The sequence below is a fragment of the Mytilus galloprovincialis genome, chromosome 7, assembly GCF_965363235.1.
Source record: "Mytilus galloprovincialis chromosome 7, xbMytGall1.hap1.1, whole genome shotgun sequence".
Classification (NCBI taxonomy): domain Eukaryota; kingdom Metazoa; phylum Mollusca; class Bivalvia; order Mytilida; family Mytilidae; genus Mytilus; species Mytilus galloprovincialis.
Window position 1 is genome coordinate 1,474,383 of NC_134844.1, and position 19,566 is coordinate 1,493,948.

At 31.4% G+C, this 19,566-nt stretch overlaps 1 protein-coding gene across 1 annotated transcript in view; it reads left to right on the forward strand.

The window, feature by feature from the left end:
• The window catches only part of LOC143084098 (gamma-aminobutyric acid type B receptor subunit 2-like), a 46,541-nt gene extending 28,235 nt beyond the window's left edge, over window positions 1–18,306 (forward strand). Inside the window, exons 7-17 of the mRNA XM_076260505.1 lie at window positions 190–420; window positions 2,284–2,344; window positions 3,217–3,300; window positions 6,029–6,179; window positions 6,622–6,748; window positions 9,134–9,241; window positions 10,075–10,197; window positions 10,838–11,170; window positions 11,649–11,754; window positions 12,427–12,479; window positions 17,984–18,306. Of these exons, the coding sequence (XP_076116620.1) occupies window positions 190–420; window positions 2,284–2,344; window positions 3,217–3,300; window positions 6,029–6,179; window positions 6,622–6,748; window positions 9,134–9,241; window positions 10,075–10,197; window positions 10,838–11,170; window positions 11,649–11,754; window positions 12,427–12,479; window positions 17,984–18,097 (1,491 nt within the window). The 3' untranslated portion in view covers window positions 18,098–18,306. The remainder of the gene's footprint in view (window positions 1–189; window positions 421–2,283; window positions 2,345–3,216; window positions 3,301–6,028; window positions 6,180–6,621; window positions 6,749–9,133; window positions 9,242–10,074; window positions 10,198–10,837; window positions 11,171–11,648; window positions 11,755–12,426; window positions 12,480–17,983) is intronic.
• The last annotated feature ends 1,260 nt before the right edge of the window (window positions 18,307–19,566 follow it).

Here is a 19,566-nt window from a genome sequence, read left to right on the forward strand (position 1 = left end):
CAAATATACACCTTTCATTCATAAATCGATGACGAAATTTGAAATGATATTCACTAACTTTATAGTTATGATTTTTTTTTCTATAAAAGTACATAAGTGATTTTACTTAAAATAATTATAGCAAACGACGACGATAATGCGTATGACAATTTGGCAAACATAAACGATAATTAGTTTTCTTTTCATCAGACACCGGCTGAGTATGATTCGTGGATGAAAAGTGAGGCATCTAATACACCGTACAGTATAACAAGATCTCATCCCTGGATATATGATGCAGTCTGGGCTTTAGCACTAGGCCTCAACAATAGTCTGAAATATCTGAATGGCAGTAAACTGGAAGATTTTAACTACGACAGGTCTGACATAAGAGAATGTATCATAAAAGGCATGGATGAAGTTAGTTTTGATGGAGTATCGGTTAGTTTGACATCATTTTATATAATTGGATATAATTGGATCTGAGTATATATCATATCTGCCTGCAAATATAAAAGTCTTATGGCAAAGGCTTAACGAGAAATGTCAAACAGACCGAAAAGATAGAAATATTACATGAATATTCACAACAGTTGACGTATAAAACAAAACCAAATACGGTTGAAGCGAGTTTTGATGTGTCTATGTTAATCAAGCATAATTGTGTTATATTTTTATGTCCAATGTTCAAAAGTAGAATCCCAAAAATACTGAACTCCGAGGAAAATTAAAAACGGAAATTCAACATTCAAATGGAAAGATCAAAAGCTCAAATACATCAAACGAAGGGTTAAAAATTGCTGACTTGGTATAGGCATTTTTTTATGATGACAAGTTGTCTAAATAATTTCCGCTCGTGCAGGTGCACTCTACTCTTATTTGAATGGAGTAGTATCCAGCATCTTACATCAATAAAAACTGGTCGATATAAAATAGCCCAAAAAAGGTGCTAAAAAGGACGTTAAAACACAAAAAAATCAATTAAATTTAATGTTCAATAAATACAGGCAACAGTAGTATACCGCTGTTCAAAACTCATAAATCCATGGACAAAAAACAAAATCGGGGTAACAAACTTAAACCGAGGGAAACGCATTAAATATAAGAGGAGAACAACGACATAACACTGAAATGTAACACACATAGACAAAAGCACACGAGAATAACAAATATAACATATATATATATAACATCAAAACCAAATACATGAATTTGGGATAGACAAGTACCGTGACACGTCTTATCGCAGTGTGAATTTACACTCACAAATAAGAGAAAACAAACGACACAACGTTATAATGTAATACACACAGAAACGAACTATAATATAACAATGGCCATATTCCTGACTTGGTACAGGGCATTTTTAAAGGAAAAAATGGTGGGTTGAACCTGGTTTTGTGGCATGCCAAACCTCGCACTTTTATGGCCATGCTAAATATAGTTTTAACTCAACATTGCAAGAATGATGTGTTATTAGTATATCTATGGTACGTTGAAAAATATGCAAAGGCGAATTCCCATGTGATACATTAATTTTATTACGTCTATGCTACTTAGTAATTGAAATGAAGTAAATTGCCCAGATATATGAATGTACTGTTTAAATGGAATTCTCATGATTTACAGATTCTGTTTCTTTGTGGATAGTACCAGATTTCTTCATTTTGATATAATTGGTAATGCAAAGTCATAAAGTTCATGTATTTATTTTCTTTTATACTCAAGTAATTGAAAATGCAACATTCTCAGAAAATTTAACGTAGTGGATATTTTCAAAACTTGTTTGTTACTTAGTCTGCTTCCCCTTCAAGATCACCTGAGATCAATCCCCGATTCGTGACTAGGTGCTTGTGTAAATGGCCTATTTGTTTCATTTCTGTTTGACTTTAAAAAAAGATTTGTATTGTGAAATGTCATATAGAATAAGCTGTTTCATGTCATATACGGGAAATCAAAAAGTCTGAATAGTTATCAAAGGTACCAGGATTATAATTTAGTACGCCAGACGCGCGTTTCGTCTACATTAGACTCATCAGTGACGCTCATATCAAAATATTTATAAAGCCAAACAAGTACAAACAAGAAGAGCATTGAGGATCCAAAATTCCAAAAAATTGTGCCAAATACGGCTAAGGTAATTGATTAATATGATTACTTTTCATTGTTTGGTATTCGTTCAATGAATGTATATAAAACTCTTCTGGGTAAGTAACTATGGACAGTAGATCGAATTAGTCTAGTTGTTTAGTCATTAAGAAGATATTCCATTTGAAGAAACACTTTTAAGATACTGTATTGTAGGGACCAGTATCATTCAAGGATGGGAGACGTATAGGACAATCGTTTATACAACTAAATAAAGGTAATGTACTATCTCATTAGATCTTACTAACAATCATATCGCATATCTTTATTGAATCCATCATTTAAATGTAATTCCATATCGAATACTGAAACTTATCTGCTTATATTGTATTTGTCTTATGTCACGGACGATTATACGACATTTGATCAAGGTCCTTAATCGAACCAGTCATGTTCTTAGTGAAACATTACCTTCAATTACTACTTTTTTTGTAATCATCATTAAATCCGATCATATATTGATTAAACTATAGATAAATAAACTCATCATAGATACCAGGAGTGAAATTTTATATCTGCGCCAGATGCAAACTTATTAAGGCGGATAATGGTGATAATCAGATTTCTTACAATGATACCGACATAAATATTGTTAAGCGGATTAATCCATAAAATGATGTTGATATAACACAATTTCATATCACAGCGAAAAATACACAGATAGACGACTCCAAACAGAATCTATGACAAACATGATGATTTCAACTATCCATTTCTCAAAGATACCAGACGGACAGCCAACTTCATAGATCGAAAATAAACGACAACGCCATGGCTGAAAAATAAAAAGACAAACAGACAAATAATAGTACACAACACACAACATATAAAAACTATAGACTAAGAAATACGAACCCGACCAAAAACTGGGGGTGATCGAAGGTGCTCCGGAAGGGAAGCAAATCCTGCTTCACATGTGGTACCCGTCGTGTTGCTCAACAGTAACATACCCTGACTTACTGGATCTTGCTCTTTTTGTTTTATTTCATACTGTTCTCTTAGTGTTTATATGTTACCCTGGGTTGAATCTTTTTAATGAATATGTATGTGATATCTGTCAATATATCATCTTGTTTTTATATTTGACAGAAGACAACAGAACGGATGCTGGTCGTTTCGATCCTTACACCGGAAGTATCACGTGGGATGTGACTCCATCGTCTTTATGGCCAGGTAAGTATTCAACCCTCAAAATAATTTTATCATAGATTCCAGGATTACAATTTCTTGTATGCGCCACACGCGCATTTCGTCTACAAAAAACTCATCAGTGACGCTCGAATAAAAAAAATTAAAAGGCAAAAGTATTTGAAGCAAATATATATATTTTTAACAGGTTAAAAGGGATAATCAATGTAATGTTATCCCTTTGACCTGATCGTACAGCAGACAGGTTAAAATCAATGAAATGTTATCCCTTTGTCCTGATGGTACAACAGACAGGTTAAAATCAGTGTAATGTTATCCCTTTGTCCTGATGGTACTACAGACAGGTTAAAATCAATGTAATGTTATCCCTTTGTCCTGATGGTACAATAGACAGGTTAAAATCAATGTAATGTTATCCCTTTGTCCTGATGGTACTACAGACAGGTTAGAATTAATGAATGTTATCCCTTTGTCCTGATGGTACAACAGACAGGTTAAAATCAATGTAATGTTATCCCTTTGTCCTGATGGTACTACAGACAGGTTAGAATTAATGAATGTTATCCCTTTGTCCTGATGGTACTACAGACAGGTTAAAATCAATGTAATGTTATCCCTTTGTCCTGATGGTACTACAGACAGGTTAAAATCAATGTAATGCTATCCCTTTGTCCTGATGGTACTACAGACAGGTTAAAATCAATGTAATGTTATCCCTTTGTCCTGATGGTACTACAGACAGGTTAAAATCAATGTAATGTTATCCCTTTGTCCTGATGGTACTACAGACAGGTTAAAATCAATGTAATGTTATCCTTTTGTCCTGATGGTACTACAGACAGGTTAAAATCAATGTAATGTTATCCCTTTGTCCTGATGGTACTACAGACAGGTTAAAATCAATGTAATGCTATCCCTTTGTCCTGATGGTACTACAGACAGGTTAAAATCAATGTAATGTTATCCCTTTGTCCTGATGGTACTACAGACAGGTTAAAATCAATGTAATGTTATCCCTTTGTCCTGATGGTACAACAGACAGGTTAAAATTAATGTAATGTTATCCCTTTGTCCTGATGGTACTACAGACAGGTTAAAATCAATGTAATGTTATCCCTTTGTCCTGATGGTACTAATATGCAAAGCGCTAAAATCAATGTAATGTTATCCCTTTGTCCTGATGGTACAACAGACAGGTTAAAATCAATGTAATGTTATCCCTTTGTCCTGATGGTACTACAGACAGGTTAAAATCAATGTAATGTTATCCCTTTGTCCTGATGGTACTACAGACAGGTTAAAATCAATGTAATGTTATCCCTTTGTCCTGATGGTACTACAGACAGGTTAAAATCAATGTAATGTTATCCCTTTGTCCTGATGGTACTACAGACAGGTTAAAATCAATGTAATGTTATCCCTTTGTCCTGATGGTACTACAGACAGGTTAAAATCAATGTAATGTTATCCCTTTGTCCTGATGGTACTACAGACAGGTTAAAATCAATGTAATGTTATCTCTTTGTCCTGATGGTATTAATATTCAAAGCGTTAAAATCAATGTAATGTTATCCCTTTGTCCTAATGGTACTAATATTCAAAGCGCTAAAATCAATGTAATGTTATTCCTTTGTCCTGATGGTACTGATATTCAAAGCGCTAAAATCAATGTTATGTTATCCCTTTGTCCTGATGGTACTAATATTCAAAGCGCTAAAATCAATGTAATGTTATCCCTTTGTCCTGATGGTACTAATATTCAAAGCGCTAAAATCAATGTAATGTTATTCCTTTGTCCTGATGGTACTAATATTCAAAGTGCTAAAATCAATGTAGTGTTATCTCTTTGTCCTGATGGTACTAATATTCAAAGCGCTAAAATCAATGTAATGTTATTCCTTTGTCCTGATGGTACTAATATTCAAAGCGCTGGAATCAATGTAATGTTATCCCTTTGTCCTAATGGTATTAATATTCAAAGCGCTAAAACATGATCTATTGATTAACATGTTTTTGAATACGACTTCGTATAGTTTTAACGTTTGGTTTTTTTTTCTCGTAAAGGCGAACTACAAAAATAAAAGGAAATTCTAAAATATTTTCCATTTGAGAAGCTAGTTGTATATTGTTTTCAGAAGCTTACACCAAACCGTTGCGACTGATTGATATCTTAAACAATGGAAATTAACAACCATTAGGTAAACAACTATTAAATCTACAAATCCAATGCAGTTGAGTTAGTAATATATACATAGATAGTAATAAAGAAAAACAAGGCTTATAATAATTCGTCTACAAAAGACTCACATCGGCGATCTTATTAGAATAATTGAAAGTCAAAGTAAATGATGAAATTGCAGAACACTTTAAACCAAAAATATACAATCAGAGGCAGTCTTGTTAAGGTCATCTTAATTTGAGCGGAGGAAACTTAATTCTTGTTACTTGTTTGAACATTTTCTGAACATCAAATTTACCCCAAAAATATCTCTGCGTCATTTATATTTCATAAAACAATATCTTAGATAAGACCTGTAAGTCAAGAATATGTCAGTTATTTTCCATTCGGTTGATGTGTTTAAAATTTTGATTTTGAGATTTGATAAAGGACTTTCCGTTTGTTGTAGAGTAGTCTTCTTACTACTTCACTTTTTTCAAGCAAATTAAGCGGTATTTTGAAATTATAAATGTAATTATGGTAGATCAATACTTCGATGAAATATACATACATTTTTATATGTATATTAACTAGGTAATAAAATTCCAAAGGATGGCTCTAAAACACAAACAGAATTGCTTGCATCTTCCATAGCTGCAGTTATTATCCTTGGAATATTAACAACCTTCGGATTGTTTGGCGCCATTGGACTTCTCATTTTCAACATTGTCTATAGAAAAAACAGGTAAATAAAACAATCAAATGTCAAATAAACGACTTCATAAAGTGAATATGCGGGGAATATTTTAAGTTTGGGAACAATTGTAGATGTGTCCGCATTTCAACGACACATACAACTAACGAAAGTTAAAAGACCAACATACAATCGTAAACAATTTAACATTTAACATTCAAAACTCAAAATACAAGTTCAGTTGACCATTTTGACATGTCTGTTTGACAAATAATTGACGCATTGGCAGATGTTCGTGCATGTTAAGAGTGGAGATATATATTTCCTATCGCTGATATAAGTCTGATAATATGTCTGATAAATGCGAAGTAACACTAAATAATTAATTACATTTTTAAAAGGTATCCATTCCTTGTCCAAATGTTTGGAAAAAGTAAAAAGCAAGTATATTAACATCATATTTTCAGATTTTCACAATTGTTATTTGTTATAGGCATATCAAGATGTCAAGCCCAAAAATAAACAACATAATTATATGTGGAGGTATCATTATGTTTGTGTCTGTGTATGTATCTATGATGGAGTATCTTAACCTGGTCGAGAATGGAGCACTCTGTATGGTAAATACGCATAAATAGAGAATATAGACGCTAGACAAAGTACAAAATGCATGTACCAAGTCAGGAATATAAGAGAGTTGTTATTCCTTCGATTGATGTGTTTAAGGTAGATGGGGTGTCTAAATTATAATCCATAGAATCTTTTAATAATTTGCCAAAATGTAGTTCATATCCTGCTTGTTTAAAAACATTTATAAAAAGAATGGGTCACCAGACTTATTTTCACACTACAGGTTGTGCAAAATTGTCAAGATTTTGTATAGATTATGCATGAAAAACTAATTTTTCCGCCATAAAACCCAAACCACACCATAGAATTTTCAGATAAAATATGAGAAGATAGCTCCAATATTATGCTTTCAGATAAGAAAAAGAAAAAATGGGGTCACGGGATTCATTTTCTTGCTACATGTAAAAATGGGTAAATTCCTAACAGATTTTATTGTAAAAGTAACACTATCTGAATTATCTGCCCTTGCATTTGAGTTGCCTTCCCTTATTTGAGAAAGTTGGAAAAAATAAATCAAGCAAAAATATTCTTATTTTTGTAAAATACAATCATAAATATGATCAAACATGGCATTTTCTATATTAGAAGGAAAATTCTTACACATGAATTACCTACTACTATAAAAATTAGCACATTTCATCAAAGGTCTAGACCTTATTTTCTAGTATTTCAAAAACCAAGATGGAGGAAGACACCCTATCTACCTTAAGCTTTTTGTTAAGCCGTTTGATTAGTTTTGAATTTTCCTTGCACTTCGTTTTTCGTTTTTCAATTTTTGTTACAGATTAGACACAGTAGAATAATATATGCCTGTTCTTTCGAATCGCATTAAATCATCTCCCCAGTCTTTGTATTGGTTTGTGTTAAACAGTTTCTTTGTGGTGTTTTGTTAACTTGTTTGTCTTTTCGACCTATTTCGTTCCTTGACATCACTCTGTCAGTTTATTTCGATGTGAATTTTTATGATCCCTTTGGTGAGGAAAGACGAGATATACCAAAAGGACATTCAAACTCATCAGTCGATAATAAACTGACCACGCCCTGGCAAAAAACAAAAAAGACAAAATACAAACAACAGTACATAACACAACACAACATAGAGAACTTAAGACTCAGCAACACGAACCCTTAACAATGAAATTATATATAATGTCTTTTGCTACATCAACAAGAAACCCGTTTGTGGTCTTTTGCAGCATTGATCGATTTAAAAGAAAATAACGGAATATAGTGTGTTCATAGACAAGTAATCATGCTGGACTAAACTAGCGAACGTTATCAGTTATAGACGGGCATTTTCTCTCGAAAGATTAACGTCATAAAATTCCCTATATTACAAATGCAACACGCTGATGATTTTTTGGTACTGATGGCATGTGCATGGTGTTATTAAAGTAATTTGAACACTATATCTAAAACAAAGATCATTCATTTGAAAAGTATATAATATGTTGGTCTGTATTGTAACTGGTCTTTTCTTACCCTATAATCTAAATTAACACAAGAGCTGTTGTTTTGATATAGTTAGAGTCTCTCTTATAACAGTAACTCTTTTTTTAACTACATTGATTTATAGGTTCTTGAGGGATAATTTGTGGCACTGAACTTTCCATAAAAAAAACATGTTTTGGTCAAATTAGAGTTGCTCTTAGCAATAGTTTGGCAAGAAGCGCGACAACACAGCTTATTGAAAAGACTGTAAGAAAGTTTGGTCGATTAAAAAATCAAATGATAAAAAGGTCCTCTGTATCACCTGATTTTGCGTTCGATAAAAGTTTTCAGTGCGTTGACATTTTGAAAACTTCGATTCAAATCAAACTCCTACAAAACATATTAGAAGCAAACGTTTGCTTAAATGTAAATGTATTAAAAGGAATGAATGTAATATTTTTTCTGTCTATAAAGAAATAACATCAAAAATGTGGTGCACACTAAATAACCCGCGTAGCGTGTTATTTTAAAGTGTGCACCACATTTTATGTTATTTTGAATACACAGAAAAAATATTGCAGTTATAATTTTATTCTAAATTGCATTTTAAACCGGAGAAAATCATGAAAAAATGTTGATGACGTCACGGTCACATGACTTAATTATGTATATGTTCTTATAACCAAAACAACGTCAGCCAATCAGTAGACGCGTTACACCCAACATTAAATTATTAACGATTAACACTCACTATAATGACATGCATTTGTCGAATCACAAACCGCGGTATTGTTTTAAAAAATCTCATGGTAGATACAAGGATTAAAGTTTGTTAAGTCAGACGCAAGTTTTGTTTACAAAAGAGACACCGGGACTGGAGTTGACCACAACTATCATTCAGTTAGTATATTTACAGAATTATTGTATACTAACTTGAATTTCAGTTAAGCTCATGGTTCTTAGCAGTGGGATTTACCTCAGCATTTGGTGCATTGTTTTCCAAGACATGGAGGGTTCATGTCTTATTTCACAATAACAGTATTAGAAAAAAGGTTTGTTTATTGAATATTTTAAGCGTATATAACACTTCTTATTCCTATCTATTTTAATGTAAGGTTATCAATCAAAATGTCAAGGAAAGTCTTCAAATCGTTTTTAAAGATGACGAGATAAGTGTTTAGTTTTCTGCATTGCAATGCCTGTTCCAAGTCAGAAATATGACAATTGATTTAAATTTGTTTAATATGTTTAAGCGTTTGATTTTGACATATGATAAAGGACTTTCCCTTTTGATTTTTTTGGTTTTTTTTTGTTTGGAAGGTAGATATTTTAATATTTTTCTTAAGACAAAATGGGCAATTTCAGGCTAATTCAATGAAACATATAATGGGGATATATTTTGTATATATGATTAATCATATGGTGAGTTTTCTTTCTCTGTTAGCGTTATTAACCAATTTGCTTTAGTTAAGATAATCTTCGTTTCAAAAACGTTTATAGCTGACTATGCGGTATGGGCTTTGTTTATTGTCGAAGGCTGTACGGTGACCTATAGTTGTGATTCCTGTGTCATTTGGTCATCTGCGGAGAGTTGTCTCATTGACAATCATACCACATCTTCGTTTTTATATTTGTAGTTATTATATATGAAACAGTTTTGAAATAAGCTTAAAGAAAAGAGTATATAAAGTAATACAACAGCTACATCAAGAAAACAGTAAATAGCAAAATAATGAGTTCATATCAAGAAATCCAATGGTAAAACAAATAAATTGCAAATATGTGAATTAACCAGAATGATCTTTATTTTAGTTTTATGGTTTGAAGTATTTTGTAATGTGTTTTATTTTTGTCTGGTTATTAACATAATTTCGTTCGTCTTCAGGTAATCAAAGATATTCAGTTGTTTGCAGTTTGTGGCGTGTTGATGGCTATAGATCTATCAATAATGGTACCATGGACGCTATTTTTTTCTCTTCAACGAAAAGAGGTTGTTGTTACAATTGAGGTACACTCATTTATTTAAGTATACTTCGATGCATTCATATGATGGTTTTTGTCTTCAATGATATACGAAAAAGGAATATAATTTGTATAATACATGGTGTTTGCATTACTTAATTTGAAAGTGTTACAAACAAAATCACACAAATCGTTAAATCAACAAAATTTTCGAGCAATACTTCTCTCACAAATAGTTAGCACACAATATAAATTAAAAGACAATTGTGCATACGATATGTCAAACTGTAAAATCTCAGTATATAAGACAATCAAACATTTGTGTGACGGAAGGGATTATTGTGTTCGATCATGAAGTTCAATTGAGGTCTGGAGCTGGCATGTCAATAACTGTTAGCAGCACTTTGTTAATCTATCTTTATTATTGTCATTTTACTGAGTTTCTAACATAGTATTCGTACTTCTTTTAGACAAGAGTTTTACAGTGCGTATTGATGTGTGTTTCCACATGGTCAAACGCGTAAAAGACTAGCTCCATTGGGCTGTTTTCCTCTGTTATATATTAAGTACACCTTTCACTTTGTATTCAGAGGGGATTCATACAATATTTAACATTAAAATCTTCTACTGTAGGTACTCATGTTCTTTCATCGTCGGTTGTAGACTATTGCTTGTTATATTTACAGGATGAGGAAAATGACATTACACACAAAGAAATATATACTGTGTGTACAAGTTCTACACAGGTCTACTGGTTATGTGTCCAGTATGTTTACAAAGGTCTCCTGTTAGCCTTTGGTACATTCCTAGCATGGGAGACCAGACGTGTAGAGGTTCCTGCCTTAAATGATTCCAAGTTGATTGGATTCTGTGTTTATAACATTGTGGTGGTGTGCCTTATTGGGGTTCCATTAAATCATATACTTGACGACGAGCAGAAGACAGCAAGATTTGTTCTGATGAATTGTTTTGTTATGTTCTGTACAGCTTTAGTTTTATGCATACTTTTTATTCCCAAGGTAATTATAATTTGTGTTTCTGTGGATATATTTATCAATAGTACGATAATGTACTAATATTTGCAAGAATGCATGAAAACAGTTAGATAAAAAGTGTTTGCAATTCTATTTTGGAAAAAAATTCTGTAATTAAGACATGTTTCTATATGTGAATACTAATATTTTGTTGTGGAATTATATGATATTTGTTTATGTCGTATTTGAACATCCGTTTGTAAATATATAAGAAATGCTTTTATATAAAAAGTTATACTATTCAATTAGAATTGAAAAAAAAGTGTATCTGTATTTATACCATCAATGCAGTATTGCGAATTTTGGCCCTTGCAGAATTTGACCCCAAGTGTTCTTGAGAAGCTATGCTTTTATAAATCTTACTGTAAATGAATTTCGACATTTTAGTTTAGGATTTGTGTTTCTATTGACGCATATCCGACATTTCCTTTTATTCATAATATTCTATTCTTTTTTTTATTAGTTGAAACTTAGAAACGAGACTGACAATATAAAATTTGTTCCATCACTAAATGGCAAGATAACATCAACAGTGAGACCAAGTCAGCAAACTAAAGCACCGTCTTCAGGTAAGACACTTTACACATGTATGATTTGTGTCGATGAAAGTATGTTCCCTCGAGGCTATTTCTGCCTAAAAAGATAGACCACCACGAAAAACGAATAATGACAGAAGGCTTTAGATATTGAACGACACTGTTTTTTGTAAAATAACTCATGATACATCCAATATTAAATAATATCATTTTACTATGTTTTGTATTCATCGTTATTGGCTCAAATACCTTACGTTGAATTTTATATTTCTAGAGTACTAATTAACGTTAATTATTTTCCTGCCACACAGGCGCATTTCAAAAATCAATATCTTTTTACTGAAGCTGACGGTCAAAGTAAATCCGATTTTAATACTTCGAAGAACTGCTAGATCAAACAAAACAAAAAGTAGCAATGTGTTAAACAAACAAAATAAAAGTAATGAAATTTATTGAAGAACACCTGCGTATTATTTATTAATATAGAGAAAATAATTGATACTGTCACAAAGATAATTCGAACTAATCTCAGACAGTATTTATATTAAAAAAATTACTTTGAGTGTCAAATAATTTGAATATAATTTGGTAAGTGCTGATGTATCAAAGACGGCAAAACACTTATATGTATTATTGGAAATTGTAGACAATAAAAGAGACGTTACGCTGAATACAAATATGAAAGAGTCTCACACATTATTGTAGGTAGCAATCCAGATGTAAAATACCGTGCTTCAGAACAAACAAAAAACGGCCATGTAAGTAAATCCGAAATTTATCAAGTATTGACTGTTGACGAGGTTTTACGTTATATATGGACGATATTAACGCTGTATTATACTTTTTGGAAATGATATTGACTCTTGATACTAGTTTTAGTAACATGGGGTCAATATCATTTCTAAATATTGTAAAGTCGAGTAAATATAGCATAATTGTGAAAAATACCAAATATATATGTAGGACTCTAAAGTGCGATGGTACTCTAAAGTGCGATGGTCACGCTAAAGTACGATGGTCTACGCTAAAGTGCGATGGTGTCAGACGCTAAAGTGCGATGGTTGTTTGTTTTTTAAGTACGATCAGAAATCACGCTAAAGTGCGATGGTATGACACGCTAAAGTGCGATGGTATGACACGCTAAAGTGCGATGGTGTAACGGGAATGGGTTCAGGCAATGGTTTTCGTTTGTTGCTGAGTTTCTATTACATTTTCGTTTATTGTTTTGATTATGTGTCAAGCCGAAGTCTTTATCTTTTGGGGTGTTTTACACTGGTCATTGTATAACCCTATATAGCTTGTAACGGCATGGACCAATGCATTATGTTGACGGCCGTAGGATTATAAGCCGCATACATGAACGACATTTGGGATTGAATGGATAGTTTATTCTACATCTTCTTATGTTTATTTAAAGTACGATAATTGTTCAAAATGCGTAATGGTTACACTGAAGTATTGTTAGTACATCTGGAATGTAGTGGAAGTCGTTTTTTAATAAAATAATATGTTATACGACAATGCCCCGTGTTAAAGGTCATACTTAAAGTTGCATATTTCAATGACATTAGGTCGAAGCTAGATAGTTGTCTTATTGACAATCATATAGTATGATGATACTACACATCTGTACATGTATGTTAGGTTGCTGTCTAATTGACATATGCTAGTATTTATTATTTAACAGAAATAACAAACCGTATAGTATTTTTTTTTGTATTGAATAATTCAATTAGAAAGTAAATGTTTTGATTAAAGTTATTTCTACAATTTCACAAATTAAGTTAACCTATTCCAACAACTACAAAAAATTCTAGATTGTATTCATTTGTTTTTCTCTTCTCTTCTTTCTTTTCTCGTGTAATAATATACACCTATTGATTGGGTGTGAGGGTAATAGCAAGTTTGTTGTCCCTGAGGTACCAACTATTACTCGAGGCAAAGCCGAGAGCAATAGTTGGTATGCGAAGGGACAACAAACTTGCTATTACCCGCACAACCAGTCATTAGGTGTTTTATTATACTGAAGAACACAGCCATTAAGTGTTTTTATATACCAAATAACTAATTTTCTAAATGGTATATATCTTATCTGAAAGAAAGAAAAAATGTAACATAACTTTACATGCACATGATGAACTTTACTTTTTTTATAATTCGTTTTGTATTTATAAATATTTCATTAATTTCAATCAAGACTACAAATACTTGTGTTAAACTTTCCGTGCTTATTATAAATCCTAGTTAAAGTACACCAAACGCAAATTCACTTTTAATATACGGAGAGCGAACCCATATTATGAATAAGGTACTATATTTTAGATCTTTTAAAAAATGTCCATGAAGATTTTCTTTCTCTTTTATGATTGCTTCTTGTAAGTGAAATTACAATAAAAAAAAAACTTTTTCCACCGTTTACAATATAAGAGTGAGTTTGACGTTGCAAAGCATACGTAACCAAGCAGAGTAGTCAATGACATCATTATCGTCCAATGAAAAATAAGCATGGAAAAGTACGGGAAAGATGATTATGAAACTATTAACCGGGGCAATAGTCTTTGAAACTATTAACTGGCAAATTGTCTTTAGAATGAAATAGCACAACTATTTCATTTATTTTATATAGGAAAAAAACCTCTTTTTTTTTATAATTCTTTATTTGGTATTTCTTCATCTCATACAATATCTATATGCATTTTTTTTTATAAAGAAGAATACAATACAAGTTTATTCATTTAGACCTGTCAGTGTCAGTGCTTATAAACATCCCCCTCCCTATACCAAATAAACCCCCCAAAAAACAACAAAAAAACAAAAAAACAAAAAACAAAAAACTAAACTAAAAAAAAAAAAGAAAAAAAAAGAACAATACAAAAACAAAAGGTACTAAAAACAAACAAACAAAAAATAAATAAAATAAAATAAATATAAAAAATCATTGACTTATATTCATAAATGATTAAATTGGTATGAAACGATTATAATTATTATTTATGCAATCTAATTATTCTATTCATACATGTACTCATATCGTAATATATATAGTGGCATACTCTAACAATATCTGGAAATCACATAACAAAAAACAAAAACCAACCAGTATTTCAACTCCTATTATCATAACATAGTAACACATATTTAATTCTTCCATACATACATATATATACTATCTATATGATGCACACTAACCACTGTCCAATTGTGATGTGCATCAAGTTGTGTTACACATTTATTTTCAGTTAAGTATGAGTTATCTTTCTTGTATCATAAAATTAGTTGTTGAAATGGTTCCCATTTTTTTCTATTTTTTCACCTATTGCAGGAGAACTGTGAAAAGTGGAAGATAGTTTTTCAACAATGTAATAATTTTTCAATTTCTTTAGTGCAATCTTAACACAAGGTAACAGTGAGTTCAATCTACAAGAATAAATATAGTACTTCATGAGAACAGTGAAAAAATTTCCTGAGATATCTATAATATCTGATCCCAAGAGAATGTTTTGTTTTGATATCAGAAGCTCATAATTGCAATTTGAATGTAGTGTATCAACTAGTTGAAACCAAAAGTTTTTGACAATGTAACGTTCCCAAAAAATATGTTCTATTGTTTCTTTTGTCTCATTGCAAAAACTGCATAGTTGTGTTTCTTTAAGTTTACACTTATATAGCAGATTATTTGTGCATAAAGTTCTTTGCAGAATTTTGTATTGAAAAATGATCATTTTATTACTCAAAGAACACTTGAAAGGATGCATATAGAAAAGATCCCAGTGAGCTATTTCCATATGCAAAATTTCTTTCCATTTATTTTGTGATTTTGTGGGGTTTTTATGATAAGTAGCCAAAAATAATTTATAAAAATATGGGCATGATTTCTGATTTGTTTTCAAAAAGTCTAAATTATCGCAAGTAATGTTGATTTTCATTCACAGTTTTTGATCTGGTCCTTCCAACTACTTGGGATCATATGATTTATACCATAGAATTGAAGAAAATTTGTATCGATATCATATGTTTCTTTAAATTGATTAAAAGAGAGAAATTCATTGTTCTCATTCAGTAAATCATTGACAAAAAATATTCCTGCCTCACACCATTTTTCATAAAAAATAGTTTTATTATCAATTTTTAAAAGTTTATTAAACCAAATAGGTTGGCCCATTAAATCATTATGGTCATGGGAAGCATTCCTCAGTTTAGCCCAATTTAGAAGGATGTCCTTCCAAAATCTATTAAAATATATTGAAATTTGTTCAATACTATCCTTATTCATCATCCATATTTTATCTGCCCCATATTTTCTATACTTATCATTAAAAAGAATTTTCCAAGGAGAAAGATTGAAAGGGTCTAATAATTTATAGATCCATGTCATTTTTAATGAATAACAGAAGGATTCAATATGAGGCATCTTTAGTCCTCCAGTATCATATGATCCAATTTGTACATTTCTTTTGATTTTATCTGGTTTGCCATTCCATAGAAACTTAAAAAAAATATTTTCAATTTTCTTAAAATTTTCAAAAGAGGGATTTGGCAATATTGTTAATGACTGAATGAGAATTGGCAATGCTAAAGACTTTATGACTGTTATTTTTCCTAGGTATGTAAGATCTTGGTAAATCCAAGTATTTAATAATAAGTTTATCTTTTCAATTTTTTCTTTAAAATTATAGGCAGTCTTGTCGACAGCAAATAGATCATAGTTTATACCTAAGAGTTTAAATTTCCCTGTCTGATTCCAGTTTAATCTTTCTCCTTGGTGAAATATTTCTTTTGAATGCGTTTTTGACCCAATCCAAATGGCTTCAGTTTTTTCTAAGTTTGCTCGTAAACCAGAACACTCAGAGAATTTTTCTAAAATATATAGAGATTGTTCTAACGATTTTTCATCATCATCCAAAGTTAAGGTTGAGTCATCTGCATACTGACTAAGCAAATATTCAGAGTTATCTATCTTAATACCATTAATATCTGGGTTATTTTTCATTGCTGCACTCATAAGGAAAAAAACTCTTGAAGTATAATAAAAATCCTTAATCTGGACAAACATTCTCGTCATAATGCTGTGGAACGTTTATAACGTCGATGTATTTGCAGAAAAACGCACTTTAGCGTATCAAACCATCGTACATTAGCGTAGGCCATCACACTTTAGCGTGACCATCGCATTTTAGCGTCCCCATCGCACTTTAATAAATAGAGTCCTACATATATATTGGAAAATACGTGTTCAAATAAACCAATGAGAATCAATTATATTCATGCCATATGTAATATATTCATTTATCATATGTTTAGTAGTAAATACAAGTAGTTTTGCATATGTGATAAATAGCCTGCTGTTTAATCCATATCGCGCAACTTTGATGCGCACCCTTTATCGCATACCCTTTATCACACCCCTACCCTTTATCGCATACCCTTTATCACATCCCTATTTTTTTTTTTTTTTTTTTTTTTTACATAGTCAGTTTTGTTTTGTTTTTTTGCTTAAGAAAAATTTTCCTCAAAATAGGTAAATTTTTTGAATGACGTCAATGTTTGGTATGTGACGTCACGAACGTCGAGTTTTCATATTGTATGTGACGTCACGAACGTCAAGTTTTCATATTTTTTGGCACACTAAATGTAACTATGAAAAATACAAAACACACAAATTCAGTAATACAATAATAAACAAAATATTTTTAAAACAACAGCACGCAAATTGTAAGGTAACCCAGGTGCTTCGGATAAGTAATTGAGCAGTTCTTTTAAGGCCTTTGAAACAAGACAAAAGTAGAACTGAAGGTAACCCAGTGCTATGGATCAGAAAACAGTTCATATAATATAATACTCTTCTGTTGAAATATATGATAAAGTGTATAATACATGGCAAAATCCGTATCACATGCCGTATCACCCTCGACCAATATCATCCCTCGGGCCTAAAGGCCCTTGGGCTGATATTGATGTCTCGGGATGATACGACATATGATACGGATTTTGCCATCTATTATTCTCTATATATTCACTTATATTATAGCAACATAAAATACAAGAGAGTGCAGGAACATTTGTAAACTACTGTCGCGTACATTTATGATCTGACTGATCAAATGGTATTGCCTTACACTTTGGACCATAGAATGAAGTTTTCAAAACAAACTAATGAGATAATTCTAGGATAAAATATTACTCCAGCATAACCGGTTGTCTTCAAATTTGAATGACGTGTGTTTGCATACAGGAAAATGATATTTTATTTTTATATTTTTAGAAAAGTGTTGCAGAAGCTAGTTCAGCCTTAACAGGACAAGCACTCTCGCCAAATCCGACCACGGATACTATTATTCAGTCGTTTGTAGCAGAAGACTCGACAACAGTTTGCTGATATTTTATTTGGCTTTAAGTTTGTTATGCCGAAATGTTTTCCTTTTATGGAATTTTGACTATTGGACAGCGATATACTATTGTTCTCTTTATTGTTGCCTACCATCGTTGTTATCAATTTTTATATTTTCTTGTTGATTTTATAAAGATCTATTTTTTTAAAAGGATGACTTGATATAACAGCTGCATTATTTAACAATTTAGTTTTTGACAGTCAAAGTTTTTAAATTTCAAACCACTTTAACTGGTATGCTTCAGAATTAATTTTTTTAAATAATTAAAAAAAAAATTAAATAATACTTTTTAGCAAGACTTCCTTTCCAGATCATCTGAGATCAACCAAAGTTTTGGTAATGTTTGTGTTGCTCAATCTTAAGTTTTTTTATATAGTGGTGTGTATGATGTTGTGTATCGTTTACTCGTTTTTCGTTTCCAGCCATATCGAAATTAGTTTTTCTCCTATTTATGTGTTTGAATATTCCTGTTTGATCTTTCGCCTCTCTCTTATTGGTGCCAATCTCTAAATTCATTTAATATGTATGAAAGAAGGGAGATAAACTTGAGAGAATTGTATCAATAGCGTGAGACTTGATGCATGCTCAGATTTTACAATTGAAGTTTCATATATTCAAAAGTTCAAAAATCTAAGTTTGTTTTTTGTGGGTTTTTGAAGGGGATGTCCATGTTATTTTGAAGAGATATATTATCTGTTTTCCAAAACTTTATACGACAAACATGCGAGAAAGATCAAATCCATGGTCCATTGTCACTATAACGCAGTAATCAAAAAATTAATTATACTCCATTAAGATTAGCAATCAATCAAAAACTAATTGAATATAGAAAAAAAAAAATGTTTCATGAGTATTAATACCAAAGATAAATATGCTTGCTTTTACTTTTTGCATGACATTTTATGTAAATTTCTTGGATTAGTATCACCAAGATTTTCAATAAACATGATGAAAACTATTCATATGTGTCTGTATCTTATTGTTCTTTTGCATAGTAATACATCGTACATATTGGTGATTTGTATTTATTTCGATGTTTTTGTTGGAATAGGGCAACTGTTTGTATTTATTAAACTAATTATATGTTTCCGGGTTTAATTGATACATCACATCATGTGATATTCATCTTTTGAATATGTTTTATCGTTAATATATTGTTACATGTTTGTCTTTGAATTAAAGATAATAATTTTGTTTTTTATTATACTTTCAAACAAAGTAAACCTATTCGCACTGCAGTTTGGATGAATACACAAGTACAAGGAGGTTTCTTAACTGTGTTTCTTTATTTATTTATTCATTCCGTGATTCATTTTTGCATTGTCCTAAGCTGCCGTCAATTTTTTAAAATGACATTTGACCTTCGTGTATTTAAGCCCTAAAACTTTAAAATAGAAATTGTATTTCAGATTCACATTTACAGTGGATATCTCTTCTTACCTCTCATCAAATCTGT